Genomic DNA, 17607 nt, shown 5'->3' with positions numbered 1-17607 from the left:
ATTTTCTCATTCAATCTTCAGAACAGTCCTAGGCAGCTGGAAACATTATTTATTATCTTTGATTTATGGATAGGGAAACCATGGCAGGGAAAGCTTAAGCAATCTGTCTGAGGTCACACAGATCAAAAGTGATGAAGCCAGGTCCATCTGAATTAGAAGCCTAAGATTCCATCAGTGGTACCGTTTAGCGCTTGGTTAGTTGATTATTCTCTCATAAGTGTCATGCAAATATGCCATGGATTTATGTTCAGCCTCTGCTAGCTTACTTAAATCCATTGTAATACTGACTGCCCCTGGATTTGGTAGAAACTGAACTCTTCAAAAGAGATCACTTTCGCTAGGCAACAATCTACTTTCATCAGCTGCCGAGCAATTCACCACACTGTCTTAGAGTCCAGCTCAAATTCCAACCACACGTGATGAGGACTGACTTAACTCCTCACAAAATAACTTCCTAAATCAGGTGGTATAGCATGACTGTCACTCAGTGCTATGGGTTGAACTGTAACCACCCAAATTAATATGTTGAAGCCTTAACTCCCAGTACCCCAGAATGTGACTGTATTTGGAGACAGGGCTTTTAACAAGGTGATTACAGTAAGATGAGGTCGCATGGATGGGTCCCAATACAGTATAACCGGTAACCCTATGAAAAGAGGAGAATAGAACCCAGACAAGATACAGAGAGAGGGGCGACCACGTGAGGACACAGTGAGCAGGCAGCCATCTATGAGCCAAGGAGAGAGGCTTCAGAAGAAAACAGACCTGTCAACACTTTGACCTTGGACTCCCAGTCTCCAGAACTGTGAGAAAAGTTCTGTTGTTTAAGCTACCCAGCCTGTGGTGCCTTGACTGATGAAAATAAGAAAATGAATTGATTACCAGTGGAGCAATGTAGCAAAGTGTTTCAAACCACAGTTTCAAAATGGAGGATAAGGTAGGACACCCCAAAGCAGGTGCTTGTGGGTAACGAGATTAGGAACTCCTGAAGAGAGAATGGGAAAGAAATTTTAAAATGGTAAAAGTATGAAAGAGCTTCGTCAAGTAAATAGGGTTAGGTAACTCTCCAGGTCCAATGTATCTGACAGGTTCCCCACTCCTGGCATAAATTCTAAACTCATTAGCACCACAGGGAGGCCCCTCTGCAACCCAGCCCAAGGCTAGGCTTCCTCTTACACCACACGGCCCTGTCCCCATCCCACCAGCACCCAAAGTGGACCACTCCCAATCTTGCATTTTCTTTACTCTGAGATTTTGCTTGTGCTGTTTCACACACTCATTCACTCAACAAATATTTACAGAAAGGTGTTGAATATACAAAAGTTTCTAAAATGGACAAGATCTTTGTGGAATTTGCAGTCTAGTTCCCTCAGCTCCCAGCCCAGTCCGTCCTGTGGCTCTGCCTAGGGAAATCCTACCTATCCTTCACATTCCAGTTTCTCTGGAAAGATCCTCCAAAGCCCCGCTCAAAATGAACAGTTCCCTCCTCGGCACTCCCATGTAACTCTGTTTCTGTTTCCTTTTGGCATTCATGTCACACTGAAATGTTATGTTTACTTACTTACATATGTACTCATGGGTGTTATGGATGGATGGATTTGTGGCTGTATCTTTTTCTAGATTATAAATCCCATTAGGCCCCCTTTGAGTTCCTCCTATAACACCTAACAGTGCTTTGCACATTCTTGGTGTTCAATTAATGTTTTCTGAATGTAAATAATAATAGCAATTAATAATATGCTAAGGTGCAATATTGAACAAAAATATGAAACTCACCAAATCTAAGCCTAAAAAACTCTAGATTTACAGTCTTTTCCCTGCAAAATACCGTTCCCCTTCCCTCTGCACATGCTCATGCTTTTTAGCTGAATTGCAACGAGCAGTTCATCCCATCCTTGCTCTGCCCCAGGAAGTCATTTCTAGCAGGCCATTCGAAGAGTGTGGTGTGTAGGTGACACTGACTAAGTGTCAAAAGGCAGCCAGGTGTGGTCTCTGTGGTATATCCAAGGATAATGGCCAGAAGGTTGGACCTGTACCTGCTGCTCGTTGGAACTTAAGATGGGTTTAGAGATTGATGCCTCCACCATAAAACCAGCTTGCTTTCCAGAAGGCATGCTGGCTTTCTCAGTTGTGTTTTTCTTCCTGTATGTGAACATATCAACAAACTGATTCTACTAAAGAAGCCGAATTTGTCAAGCACATTCAGGGCCATTGGCAGTAACCAGTGCTGCCCTAACACAGGCTGGCAAAGGCTTCTGTCTTCGTCAGACTTTGAGACACACAGGTGTCTGTCGATTTTGCTCTCATAGAAATCAACCGCCATGGCTCATGCCTTAATTAGAATCTGCACGACTCTCTTTAGAAGGCTAATGGCTGTGGTTTAAGTTTGATCTTTCCATTACCTCTAACAAGGCACAAGTGGGAAAAGTTAGAGTCATAGCCTTTCTAATCTCTAGCTACCAATACTTTGGATGGCAATGAATAAGAATTTACTAAAAGATCAAATATTATTCCCACAGATATCAATCTTTTATAAGACTATTTTACCTCTTGTATTCATGTTCCACAAACTTTTAAAAACATATTCCCACTTCAGGCAGGCCAGATTCATGACATACTTGCCTCCAACACACATCTCTTCAGGGGTCAGCCCCACCAACCCCTCCTCCCTGAAAATCTGCCTCCCAGCCACGTCAGGTGCCTGTTCCACGGACCACACAGCCGGCCCCCACGCCACGCCTCGTGCTGACCACGGTCCGCGCAGACCCAGCCACAGGAAGTTCTTGAGGGCACACACTGAGTCTATTCTTTCTTAAAACAACAACAACAACAACAAAAATCTCTAGGACATATCCACTCCCTATCCCACATCTATTTTTCACCAACAGAGAAACAGTTGCTAAATCTTAGAAAGCAATGTTTTTAGGCAAAATCGCACAGTGATGAGGACCATGGACTATGGGGTCAGTACACGTGGTTTTCAAATATAATTTTCTAATTGTGTGACTTTGCGTAAGTTACTAAAGCTCTTTAAGCCTCATTTTCCTCATGCATAAAACAAGAATGGCAAAAAGAACCTCTTAGAGGTTGTCATGAGGATTGAATGAAATAGCGTGGTAAATCACTCTTCACAAATAATAATGATAAATGCAAACTTATCACAATTGTTATGATTTGGCTATTTACTTATATATCTGAAGAGATCACCAACAGCCACAGGAAGCTCTTCCTAATTTATGCACGTCACATTAAAAAAGTGAATGTAGGTGGGAATGGAAAATAATATTTTAGATTCCAAACCCCATGGGGGAAATGAGAGAGGCATTCAAGCAAGCAGAGCAGTCCCCTCCAGATGTGAAAAGGAAAACCAAACATATCCATAACTAATTAACATATGGTCGAATGAAGAAGAAGTCTAATTATCACAATTAATGAACTCAAAGCACAGTGAAAAGGTTTTCAGAATAAAGCTTCAGTTCACTCTTCCAGGAGCTCTTGCTTTTGCAATTTGCCAGCTTTCAAAAAAACACCATCACTTTTCTGCTTTCCCCACAAATCATTGTTAATATCATTTAGCATGGGCATCCAAAAACTGCGATGTTGTGGGGTGGTGTCAAAAATATCACACTTCCTATCAGAGAGCAGGTCTAATGTGGCTAAGCAGGTCAAGAGTGTGATTGCCATAATGTTTTAATAAGCAATCATTAACAGCAGAATATTCAGTTCAGCACCACTTTCAAGGTAAGTATATCAATACAAGGAATCATACTGATAGAGAAAAATACACTGGTCCAAATTACTGTGCCAAAAAGTGGCATAAAATCTCTGACTTAAAATGAGACTGCAATAAAACTCAAAGTTAATGTCACCCACCTAAGCCCACTCTCTACCACCTCTCTATAATGAAGTAGGTCTCAAAAGAGTAAATTACTTTGCATACCCTCTGGCTCAACTCTAATGTATAATGGATGCAATACTCATATCCTGAATTTTTTTCCTACTATACAAGCCTAAGCAAGCCAGAGTTACGGTGGGTTTGTGTGATCCCAGATGGCAACTAATCCCATCCTTTCTTCAGATGCCTAAAATGACAGTGACTAGAGCACCGACCTTGGATGCAATTAACGACCTATCAAATCATCATCAGTTTCTTCTTTCACATTTAGGTGGAGCTACTTTGCACTTCAACCTGAACCTGTAGGAAGGATGTCTTAAGACTTGTCTTGTGGTTTTGTTATGTAAAATATTTTCTCTTCATAAAGCTCATCTATAGCTTTATTACTTTTTGGCCATGAAAATATTGCTACTACTTAATACAGTACTATTTTTGTCAATCAAGAGCTTCCCCAAGGAGTGCTTCACACTATAGCAGCTTTCCATTCTGTGCTGATACATGGTTACTTTAAAGTGGCCATATCTTTGCTGCCTGATTGATGGCGAGCTTGGAAAGCGTTAGGTGCACCATGTCTGCCAACTCAGCGGAGTTTAGCACCTGATTGACGTACTTTATCCAGAAACATACTTTCCAGTACCCCCTTTTCTAATCCTTGCTTCAATGACTTTTTTAAAAAAACCCATCTATTTGACCTTTCAATGAACGTTTAAACGTAAATCAAGGACTTGTTATAATAACGTATCGTATAGAATTTTCCCATTTTATCTTTGTTACACATTGAGCTATTGTTTCTATGAAAAGCCAAAGATTTAAATTAAAATGAATGCTACCTCACATTTCTTTTATAAGGGTTTTCAACTTGACGTGGCATCCAGCAAGCAGCCCCTAACTATATACTGCACTAAAAGGTCTGGGGTGGGCTAGGGGCAGGAAGGGAGCAGATTACTAGGGGAGGAGGGAGGAAGAAGGAAGTAGAAGAGTGGAGGGTGAGGAAGAAGAGTAAAATACCAGAATCTGGGAGGAATTTCCTGAACTACATTGAGAAAAAAAAAGCCTGTCTTTGCTGTGAAAACAGTAAAATCGACAGGGATTCAAGAGAACCCCTTGTCCCCTCACAGTCTCTGACCCTTGGTTCAATAACAAAATGTCTGTACAAGCCAGAAAATCAAACCTTTACCCACAACTATGTGGCTGTTGGCTTTGAGGCAATGAGGGTCCCTACACCCCACTACTATTGCTGCCTCTTGTACTTGTCTAGACAGAGACTGAAACCTCCAAAAAACTATTGGCAGGAAGCCAGTTGTAATGATATCATGACAATAACTGTGGAGGTGGTTACACAACCAAAGGTAAATGTCAAATATTATTCATGAAAGATAAAAACATAATGTAAAAGAATACAATAATGATCTGGAAGGAAGATGATAATAAATTCCTCATCTCACATTTAGGTTACTTCAAAAGACATCATTTCATTTTTTGCTCCATCTCAGCTATGTAAGAATGGTGTAAGATTTGGAAATCTATTAATATAATATATCACAACATTAGTCCCAGTTTAAAAAAAGACTTGATTAAGTTGCCAAAAAGATATTTCATAGAACTAAATATTTATTCCCAATAAAATTTCCTACAAAACTAGGAAAAGAAGAATGCTTTCTTAACATCATGAAGACTATAATAAACTGACAGCCAGTGACAGAATAACAGCAAAATATTTGTAGTACTTCCCTTAAAATTTAGAATATGACAAGAACACCTAATTGTCATTATTATTTAACACTGCTATATAAATTCTAGCCAATGCAATAACACCAGAACAAAAGAAATAAGAGCTATAATTCCTATAAAGTACGAGATAAAATTGTGTGTATATAATTATGTATAATATTAGAACTTTACCTTGTATCATATACCAAAATATATTTCAGATGGATTAGAAAGTTAAATGTAAAAATCAAACCAGAAACATTAATAGGAGATACAGGTAAATAATAACTGATTTTGGACTAGAGAAGGAATTTATAAGGACAAAGGCAATCATAAAAAGATTGATGAAAGAAAGAAAAGAAAGAAGGAAGGAAGGAAGGAAGGAAGGAAGGAAGGGGAAGGGGAAGGGAAGGGAAGAGAAGGGAAAAGAAAAGAAAGACAAACCTAAAAAGCAAATGACAAACTGAACAAAGTATCTCCAATGATTACAACAGGCAGAAAAGTCGTTGTTCTTGTTATTTAAAGAACTTTTTGTTGTTGTTACATGAATACCTTTCATAATGCTTGTCAGGGCTTAACGAACTTTTTTAAATTATGAAAAGAACACATGTCTCAACATAATAGCAAGGCCATGAACATCTTTAAGATAAGGTCTTCATATTGACAATAACTTCACAATCATAAAGTTACACAAATTACTATAAATTTCAGACATGTTTTGAGTAATTGCTATGTGTCAGGTATTATCCGAGGCCTTTTATGCACTGCTTCACTGATTCCTCACAATAGCCTTAAGAAGTAATATTATATCCATTTTATAGATGAGGTGCTTCATGTTCACAAAGACTAAATAACTTGTCTAAGTAAACAGTAAAGAAATAACTCACACTCTATTCTGAGTCTATACCCTCTATATTCCTCCATTTTGAAAGAAATCACTAAAAAATTACTAAGGTAGAATATATAAAATTTTTAAATTTCTGGACATCCAAAAACCCCATAAAATTCTAAGGTAAAACACTTTCTTATGTTTGGGAAAAATCTTTGCAACCTCTCAGAAATAATGTCAATTTTCCTTAACACCTAAAGAGCTCTTGCAATACAACTGGAAGCGGTCTAAGACTAGTAGAAAAAATAAGCAAGCACCATGAACAGGCAGTACATAATTACAACATAAAAAGCCACAAACATAAAACTATATAAGCTGGCAATCTAAGAAATGTAATTCAAAGAATGATGAAATGTCATTTCTCGTATGTGACATTTTCAAATAATAAAAAAATTGTAGTAATCATTAATAACATGGGTTAGAATTCAACCCAATAAGGAAATGCTTAAATTAATTATGGTATTAATCTAAGACAAAATATATCTTAGTATTAAAATTATTTTTCCCAGGGAGGGAGAATAGGGAACGTTGGTTAAAGGTTATGAAGTTGCACTTAGACAGCATGACTAAGTTCTGGGAATCTATTATACAGCATGGTGACTACACTTAATAATATATTGTAACTTGAAAATTGCTAAGAGATTAAATCCTAAATGTTCTCATCACAAAAACATAAATATGTGAGGTGACAGATAAGTTAATTAGCTCAATTTAATCATTTCACAATATGTGTGTATATATATATCAAAATACCACATTGTACATTGTAAATATATGTACTTTTTATTTGTCAATTATATCTTAATAAAGCTAGGGAAAATAATTTTTCAAATGATACACGCTAACATAAAATAGCACTACCCTTATCCATACAGAGTATGATACCAGTTTTGTGCGTCTGTGCCAAATAGGTATTATTACACACAAATGATTTTTAAAGTAGTATAATGTTAGAAATTGTAATACAGGCCATTTTAAATTACTTATTAATCTGCCTCACTGTTCTCCAAATTTTCTCAATTCAGTGTGTTTGCTTTTCAACAGAAGTATATATTTTAAATTTTGTTATAAACATAATGATTTATTCTTTATCCTTAAGAATACTTTAAATCTGTAAAGTTCTTTTAGAATTTACAAAGCAACCTCATATGTATTATACCATTTAATTCATACAAAAACTCTGTGAGATAGATATTGGTGCCACTTTATAGAAGAAAATACTTTTCAAACTAAAATTATCACATTTCTTTGTATTTTGCAAGCACAAGTCAAGAGGGAAAGTTTTGCCCCAGTTGTAAGTACTAAGGGAGTCCTTAAAAACAAAACTTTTCCTTATGAACATGTCCTACCCACAATTTTAAACAATGCCAGTGATAAAACACTTTTCCCTGAAAAATCTTTTGTTGGCCTAATTTCTAATTGCTGCAGCTACTGTTGAGTTTTAACAGCCTGTATATAAGCTACAAATTAGCATCTTTCATTATTTGTCCCTTAATAAACATTGTATTTTACATGGGAGTTAATTCAGAGGCTCCTAATCTGCAGCAGACTTGTTTATAAGAGTCCTTTTCGAGAATAAGTTTGTAAAGCTGCCATGTCTACCTCATGGTACTACATATTCCTGAGTTAAACAGGCAATTTGAAAAAAACCATGCTAGCACCATGATTTGTAAAAACAAATAAACAAAATTTGAATTACTTCAATTCTTTCATTGCTATGTGACCACTTGGAGTTTTCGTTGTGTTGAAAACTTAAAACCATGCAATAGGGTATGAACTGCAAGGTATACTTTAGTAAGTGCAAATTCTATTTCATAGATGAAATATTTTTACTAAATTTGAATACTTCAAAATCAAAATGTATTCTTTCATTTAAATTGCTTTAAAACTAGAGAAGTAATCAAGAAAATAATAATTACTGTGTATTATTATATGACTTACTTAAAATAATTTTGTTATATAGAGGTGGGGTGTTAAAAATGATATATTCCAGATATCAAATATGATAGGTACCCTTCTAGTCTTATTATGAAGTTATATATTATATTGTAGGGGGAAAGATCTTAAAATTTGTCAAATCTGCTCATTATGATTTTCATAAATAAAGAATATATACCAATCGTTTTTTGTATCTCACTGACATGTTCCAAATGAAGTAGGTCTCATTTTATTTGTATTTATAACTTCGTGGAAATGTAACAGTAAGATTTTAGAGAGCATCAGACCATTTATTTCAATTAGAAGCAGTAATGAAATCTCTTTAAACTATTAGATGTCACTTAGTCTTTATGTAAGACAGATTGTATGCCTAATGCTTTTGGTGTGATCCACAGCTATGGACCCCTTTTAATAGTTATTGTATTGACTGAAAATGAGGATTCCTTTCCTCCTCCTCCCAAGGCCTCCCCAAGTCCAAGTCAGTGGTTGATCTGAAATAGCATTTTTTCATAAAACTTAGAAAATAACTAATAAAAACCTTTCAACTCAATACTAGTAGTAGTCATTATAAGCCTTTGCTATAGCCAGGGACTCAATGTTGTTTCCAGCTCTTCACAAACTATGACCCTGAGAAGCTACGTGCTATCATGGTTCCTGGGGTACTTTCCATCACCATGGACAACATTTTTCCAAAGCCCTCAGGATATCCCTTGTTTATTTCAAGCACCAACCCTGATCAACTCCATGTCATCCTACTCACCTCACTTCAGGAAAATTCATTTCAGAACATATTTCTGGTGCACCAGAACCTGGGCACTTGAAGATAATCTGAAAAGAACTGCATTTTTGTCCATGTATATTTTTTATTTCTATCTTACTGTTCACAGTATGCCTTTGACGATTACCTAGGCGCAGACAAGGTACATGAGGGCAGCCTTGATATTGCTACCTCTGCCTTTAGCATCTTTCTTTTTTTTTTTCACTCAGGAGTGTGCAGGAAAGAATGAGTACAACTCTGATTCCTTCAAGACTTGCTACAGCAGTGCAGAGGGGAAAGCTTTCTAGGACTGGCAAATGAAAAGCCCTAAGAGCACCATTACACTATCCAAACCCTGATTCACCCATTGAGTGCTGTACAGTTTACTGGTATTCGTGCATGGTTTACCTCATTCCTCCACTTTCAGGCCACAGGTAACTTTACACTAATACTTACCTGTTGGGAGAGACCACAAGGGGTGCCTTGCTCTTTGCAAATACATGGGAAATTGACTTTTGTATTTTGAAAAGCCTTTGGGGGGAATTTCCATATTTATAAATACAAATACCCACTAAGAGCATATTTTTCAGGGTTTAAAAGTAGGGAAAGGAGTATAAATATCATAAAATGTAAAAACCAGTTTATAAGTCATACCAAAAAATAAAACCCTCATTATTCTATCAGACTCCATTTTCAATTTCACATTTTACTGAATGTCATTACTCTTAATTGCCTGATTTGATTTCAAATTGCGTTGGGTGTTTACCCCAAACCAGATCCACCTGGTAAGAATGCAGGCTTGCCACCACTGAAGACGCTCCAAAGAATGTTCTGCAGGCATCAGAGTTTTTGGAAATGTTTTGAATAATAGCAACACTGTAATATTCCAAGTGACTATTTTCAAGATTACAATCTAACTTCAAATATCTAAATTCTGAAACGTTTATTTTTTAAAATCATTTCCATTATTGTATCCTCTGCTACATAGAAATGCCTGGGCATTATTTGTTTAATACTAAAAATCTACCACTGATTTATTACCAAACACCCCTACGGTTAGGAATGAGATCTGGGCCAGCAGGATCGTCTATACGTGACCACTATGATGGAGGCTGAGATGGTCAAGCCATAGGAGCTAACATAAGTGAGTACTTATCATGAGCCAGGCTATTCATCTGGCAAATGGTTTTTTTCTCAACACCTGTTAGTAAAGACCTCCAAAAGCAGTTTGCTCTCAACTAGCGAGGCTAGCAATACACCTTCACTGTCCTGCCTTAGGGGTAATCAGCTCTCCAGCCCTAGGTCATAATTGATTCAGCAGGAGGAGCCTTGATCACTTTTCCCTTCTACAAGACCTAACCGTTTTCCACTACATTGATGACATTACGCTGCTTGGACCTAGTGATCAAGATGAAGCAACTAGTCCAGACTTATTAATGAGACATTTGTACATCAGAAAGTGGGAAATAGATCCAACAAAAGGCAGGGGCTTTCTACCTCAGTGAAATTTTCAGGGGTCCAGTGTTTGCTCTTGCTTCTTGCTTGCAGAGCTGGACTTGAATAATCTGGTTCTGAGCCTTTGCTCTTAACCACTGCACTATCGTGCCAGCAGGAAGGAGCACTATGAATGCACGGTACTATTCTTCCCTGGATGAATTCCACAGGCTGCCACAACTCCCGGAAACCACACTTTCTTAGTTTGGGAGATGGGTGCTGACTTGGCTCTCAGCACCTTGCTATTGAGGGCAGGTATCGAACATAGGAAGAGTAGGTGACTGCTTAGTGTATGATTTGAGGAATGCCTGCGATACCTACCAATATCTGACATTTCACAAAGAGCAATTTATTTTGTTCATGGGGCCAGCCTTCAAGCCCGGCCTGGACTTGCACGACCTTAAGGAGCACCTCCTTAAATTCTGTACCCTGGATGCCTCACTTGCCTCACCCCAGTCTTCCTTTTACATGTTCTGCAAGAGTTGCATTTTAATTCCCAGTTCTTTTTCGAGAACACTTAAGGAATAAACATATTTTGATTTTAAATTTCATCATTAATTACCTTCCCTCAAGTTTTAACCAGAGTTGATCTTTTTTTAAAAAAAAAACAAATTTGAAATAAACACAACTGCAACATTCTCCAACCCTTGACGTTTGTATAAATAACATTCCACTTTGACATAGTTGCAACTATTTCCGTCAGGCACTGGGTTAGGCCCTCCACATAAAAGGAGGGACCATGTCTGTTTCATTCCCTGCAATCCCAATCCTGGGGCCTCGCACATGGCAGGTGCTCAGCATTTGTTAAATGGAGGGATGGTTGATTGGGTGGACGAGAGAGGGACAGAAGGATGGATGGGCAGGTGGCTCAGGGTCCACTTATATGGAAACCCCACAGGGAGTAACCTGCAAGGAGCGTAAAAAAGCAGCAGCCCGGCCACCAGCCCAGCCCTCGTCTCCTCCCTCACCCTCCTCTTTCCACCGTGTTCCAATCAGGGACCGAAAACAGAAGCCTAGAAAGATCTAGGCTGAGGATCCTTGAGGACATTGATTGAGCTGGAGCAAAGTGAAGTTTGCCAGCTTCCAATCTGTCCCTGGTAATGTCACAAAGGCAGGAGTTCTTGAAAGGAGGACTATTTATTATCACTTTAGCTTTTGCCAAGACCCAAGGCAAAACTCCAAAAGACACAAACACATCTTTGCCAACCTCTCTCTTTCCTTTCTAAATACTTCACCCCGGCCCCAGACACAGAAGCCTTCCTGCGACCTCTGCCTTTCCAAATTCCTTCATCTCAGGCCATCTCTCCAGAAGAGCCACAAATAGCCTCATTACCATGAGAGTCTTGTTACTTAATTAAACTCACACTAAGGTGTGAATGAAGATTATCACTCCTGCAGCAATATTAAATACTATTATACTAACTCAAAAATTTTTAATTGGTAGATGTGGCAAGGAGCAACTTTTCGGTGAAAAAGTCTAGAAGCCTCCCTAGCCCCCAATACTGACTGTAGGTCCTGCTTTTTTCTTTGGCAAGTCTGCTAGAAACTAAAATACCTTTGCAGTCCCATACACTTCACACCTGCTACAAGCCCCAAAGCATTGTCAGACTTCATGGGACTCAACAAAACACCACGCATAACCCTTAACCTGCAGCACAAATAGATGAATGGTACCTTCTGCATGTGTGTAGTCACATGTAACCCTGGGCATTCTATTATGTGATGCTTAGACTGAGGCATAGTCATAAACACCAGATCATAATAGCTACCATTTGTATATTAACACAACATTCTCCTTAAACCTCTAATCCTTCCACCTCCCCCATCACTGGTACCACCTGGTATTTGGTGTGACCCCTGGAAATTTCCTGATCTCCTGATCCCACCTCCTCCACCCTCTACCATGGGGCAAGCGCTGGCCCTTCCCTCCCAGCACCCTGGGCACTGTCCCCTCCCACTTCCTGGAGGACCTTGATCTCTTGGGTTGTCCCTTTCCCCCTCCCTTTCTCTAGCTCCAACCGACAACACAGACACACTCCAGTTTCTCTCATCCTTCAACACAAATAAACACAAATAAACCCACAAAACCCTTCCATTGACTCGGTCTCCCCTCTTTCTCTAGCTGCAGCCTGAGTCCTATCTTCTTAAACTTCCTTTAAAAGTTGGGCACGCTCTCTCTGGACCCACTCTCACTGCTCCCCTCGCCCAAACCTGCTATGGCAAAGGTCCTGCACGGCGTGGTTGCCACCCCCATGGGTGTGACTCTGCTCTTGTCCTGCCTGGCTATTATCTGGGCTCCCTCCTCCTTGAAACATCTCAGCTTCCAGTGGCTTCCAGAGCACCACTCATCCCTCTCTGCTCACCCTTTTCACCTCCTCGGAGCTTCGTCTCTGAAACTGGTGTGTCCCCCAGGGTTCTCCCCTTAGTCCCTTCTCTCTTCTCCCTCTACGGCTCATTCACACTCACAGCTGATGCCCCTCGAATCCGTATCTTTCACCCCAGGACCTCTCCCCTGCTCCACAGCCCTGCTTCCCACTGCCAGCCAGGCAGTGACGTCTGGCAATTCCACAGGCATCTGACACTATGTTTAAACCTGAAGGCAACAGCTTTATCCCCCAAACTTGTTGTTCTCCTGGGTCTCCGATCTCAGGTGACAGCATCGCAATCCTAAACATGCAGAAGTCTGAATGTCATCTCCATCTCTCTCCCCTCCTACCCTGTCACCCAAACAACCATCAAGTTCAACTCCATCTCCTTGCTCCTTTCCCAGTGTCATGCACAGTCCAGGCCACCAGCATTTCTTTCCTGACACTGCAACAACCTCCTAAGTGTTTGCCCTGCCTCTGCTCAGGATCCATCAATAGCTCCCTTCTGCTCTTGAGCTACACTCCAAACTCCTTAACACGATTTCAAGGCCACCCAGAACCAGCCACTGCCTGTCTCTCCATCTCCTGCCACTTCCTCCAAGCACTGAGTGCTTCAGCCAGACAGAATTCCTTTGCATCCCTGTTGCCCGCTAAACTTCCTTTTCTGGCCCTTGCACACTCTGTTCTCTCTGCCTCGAACACTCTTCCCCTTAAGACTCTGCTCCTCTTCGGGATAAATCCGCTCAACCTTCAGTTCTCAGATCTCATGCCAGCTCTGGAAAGCGTGCCATGGTTCCAGTTCCCTGCAAACTAGGGTGAATATACCATTATTGTTCATTCCATTTGATGTCTTCCCTGCTAGACTCTAAGTTCCCTGAGGACAGAGCTTCTGCATCTTGCCAACCACAGTAACCTGGACCCCTGCAGAAAGCATGGCATGGAGAATCTTGATAAGAAATTATATTATCCCTATTTCACAAAGGTGGAAATCCCAGCAGTTAGAGAAGCTACACACAGGGCAGAAGACGGACTCTTCCAGCATCATCTGATTTCATGCTGTTTCCATGCTCCTAGTTTCCCAAAGCTATAGACCTTTTTTTGAAAACAAAGAGGAACTCATTTTTGACTTACATTTTAATTCACTTATCTCTCTAAACCAGAAAACCTTAACTGTTATTAGAATAAATCCTACAATCCTTTCAGGTGATTCTTGGGAAAATGTCTCAACTTACTTTCCTCTGTAAAAGACTCACTATTCCCGCCTTGATCACCTTTGGCATAATCCACTTTTAAGCCATGTAATATCCTCCCCAAAGTACAAAATCACAGGCATCAATGATGCAAATGACTGCAGAGGAGCTTGAAGCCTGCTCCACCCAGCAAAATTCCAAATGCACATAATGAATACTGCACATTCTGATTATGACAGAGCCAGGAATCTGGAGAAATCAGAGTGTGCATCACAGTTTAAAGAAAAAGTCCTAGCACTGTTCATGAAGAAATAAGCTGCATCAGAAAACAAATTCTTACATTATTTAAAATCCAAAACTTAAGAGGCAATGCACATATAAGCAGGAAATTGAGAATGAACAACGTGATCTGGTACTACACACTTGTATGTTCAGTTTCATGCACATTAATTGTATTTTTCACTCTTACTTTAGTGTGTGTTATTCCTTTTCACCACAAAGTTTGTTTTTTTGGTCCCCAGCTGGAGCAACCATGAAGGAGGTCATGAAAACACTTCTGCTCCCATTTTATTCTTCCATCAGTTCAAAGAGAATTAAATATGTATAGCAAGTAAGTAGGATCATGTCTTTATAATCAAATATTATTATTATGGGATTTATATAAAAGTAAAATTGACTAAAATAATTCTTCACATGGAGAGTAAGTAGTATTGCAATCCAAGTTGATATTTTCTCATATAAATTGTACTTATGCAAAGGCACTACCATAATCACTCATTGATCTAGGCAGGAGCACACAGTTCAAAGCCTACACTCAGATAGTTCATGTCCTTAAAATCCTTTTCCAGCTTCTATGTTTAATATTCAGCCTTGTACTTTTTGCTTTCTAAGAATCAGAAACAAAATCTCTCACTTCATGCACACCCCTCTTACCTCCAGTGCAGCGTCTCCGCCCACCCAGCCCCTAACACAGCACTTTTCCTGAAGACCAAGGAAGCCCTAGTAAATTACTCTGCTCTCTGCATCCGTTTCTGGCCGGACTTAAACTGTGCCTTCACCATGTGCGCGGGTACTCACATTCTCTCACCCTAAGCCCACCTCACTTCCTGGGATGTTGATAACAAACATCTAACTGGCTTTGATCTCCTTTGACCTGCTGTGTCCAGGACCAAGTCTTTATGCTGACAGCCCAGCGCCTCTATCCACAGGAGACAGACCTGCGATTCTAACTGCCTGGGAAGGTGGTGTTCTCCTCTCCTTTCCGGTTTTGGGCACACATCAGTAGCACAGTCAGAGTGGGTAACCAGAATAGGAATTTAATTTGAGGCAAACTGTCTTTCTAACCTGCCCTCTTTATATCCTCTTTATAAAACAAATTTATGTGCTCAGGCAGGTTATCCGAATTGCCTATCTTACCTGCAAGATGACAGATGAATAATAGTAACCCCCTTATTTCCATCAACCCTAGATATTGTCATCTACTTTTTACAAAGCTTTCCCTTGAACTTCCTTAAATCCAAGCATTATGATCATTACCTAAGACTATAAAACAATACTATGAGGGCCCAAGATGCCTATACAACATTTAGATTATCCATGTTTCTGGTTCGGGTATTGTGTTTACTGCCAGCTGAGTAGCTTTGCCATCATCATCTTCCTGGGCTTCTCTAAGTCTTGATTTTCAAACTGAGATGCTCATAGTCCTGTGTAGCTCCAGCCGTCCTGAGGGTCACCTGTGCTGTCTACTTCTCTGTCATGTCAGGACCCTCTACTCCACAGCTGCAGACACCTACACTGAACAGACTCAGAGCTAGAGGCAGAGCTCTGGTGGGAAGTAACACCTGCTGCTACTTAATTAAGCAAAGCCCACTCCACATTTCAGAACTTCCAGGTCCCTCCCTGAGGCTCCCTCTGCAGAGAAGTCCCACCTAGGTCACTTCCATGGGCTCTGTCCTCCTCTCCCAAATGCAGGTCCACTCAGACTTTCTAGAAGTCACAGCTGTACCTACTTCATCTCATCTGGATTATTAATAAACCAAACTGGTGACAGCACAGACTTCCGAAGCACACCAAGGTGGCCCTATTATTTCCAATGTCCCTGGCACCTTATCACCTCCAGTATACTTAAGTTTGGGGACTTGTCTCAAGTGCACAGACCCGTGTTTCCTTAACTTTCTCCCCAAGAATGTCCACGTTAATGGTACAGGATTCAATTTCATTGAATTGAGAGCGAGAGGGCATGAATTCCCACTCTTTAAAGAGAGTCCCCTTGCGAGTTTCTCAAAACTCAAAAAGGAAAAGAAAGAGAAAAAGAAGGTAAAAAAAAATGTAGGCATTAACCAATTTTCCGGTACCCTGCAGACCAAACACTACTACAGAGGGCATCAGGAACTTTCCTTTGCTAGCAGGAGAAGCACCGCGAGTTCAGTTCCTAACAGGTGAGCACGGAGACTATGCAGAGGGTTGGTCCTAGTTTAGACTTAACGGCTGGGTGTGGGATCTTGTCTTAACAAGCACCAGGAAGAAAGGAAGAAAGACCTAATAAAGAAAGAAAATAGAAAAGCGTCCCAGACACCCAAAGCATCCTGGCCTCCCAGTCGTCACCTGGAACGGGCTAACAAGCCTTGGCAGAAGCGGCTGAGCCGCGTCCCCTCCCGCCGCGCGCCCCTTACCTTGCGGGAGTACGGGGGCTTGCTCAGGTGGATGCCGTCCCGGACGAGCTTATCCCTTATCATGATCTTCAGCTTCAGTTTGGGGTAGCTCACCAGCTCTCTGCTGCGGGGGGCGGTGGTCTGGCCGCGGGGGTCCCCACGGGTGCCCTGGGCCGGGCCGGCGCACGGCTCCCCCCGGCGGCCAGTGGGGACGGCGTCCGCGGGCGGCCCGGGGGGCGCTGGCTGCGGCTGCGGCTCCAGCGTGAAGTAGAGGCCGGCGGCGGCGGCGTCCTGCTCCCGCAGCCGGCGCACGGCTTCCAGGATGCGGCGGCGGTGCGCGGGCGCCAGCACCCCGATGGCGTCCAGGTCCGGGTCCCCGATCTGCTTGCACACCTCCAGGTCATCGTAGCCGTTATCCACGAAGGACTCCGCGTACTGCGGGAGCTGCAGCGCTTTGAGCCACTCGTAAACTATGTTGGTGCACATGGTGGGACTGGGCACCCCGCCGGCGCACACCCTCCCGGCGCCCAAACGGCACGGCCGGCACCAGTTCCTGGAACTTTTAATCCTCTCCTCCAAGGGGAAAGAGAAATCGCAGCAAAGTTTTCCTTTCAAAGGAAAGGCCCGGGCCGGAGACCGAGAGCCATCCAGAGCAGGCAGAGGAAGGGAGAAGCAAGCAAGCAGCAGAGTGAAGTCCCCAAGCAGCCGCGCAGCTCG

General features: G+C 41.3%; 1 protein-coding gene across 1 annotated transcript in view; it reads right to left on the bottom strand.

Moving 5' to 3' along the window:
- SAMD5 (sterile alpha motif domain containing 5) overlaps positions 1–17407 on the bottom strand; it is a 41877-nt gene extending 24470 nt beyond the window's left edge. The window contains exon 1 of the mRNA XM_045542322.1: positions 16912–17407. Within this exon, the coding sequence (XP_045398278.1) occupies positions 16912–17376 (465 nt within the window). The 5' untranslated portion in view covers positions 17377–17407. The remainder of the gene's footprint in view (positions 1–16911) is intronic.
- Between the last annotated feature and the right edge of the window lie 200 nt (positions 17408–17607).

The sequence above is a fragment of the Lemur catta genome, chromosome 2, assembly GCF_020740605.2.
Source record: "Lemur catta isolate mLemCat1 chromosome 2, mLemCat1.pri, whole genome shotgun sequence".
Taxonomy (NCBI): Eukaryota; Metazoa; Chordata; class Mammalia; order Primates; family Lemuridae; genus Lemur; species Lemur catta.
Note: the sequence above shows the minus strand (reverse complement) of the source record. Positions and strands in the feature narration are given on the sequence as shown.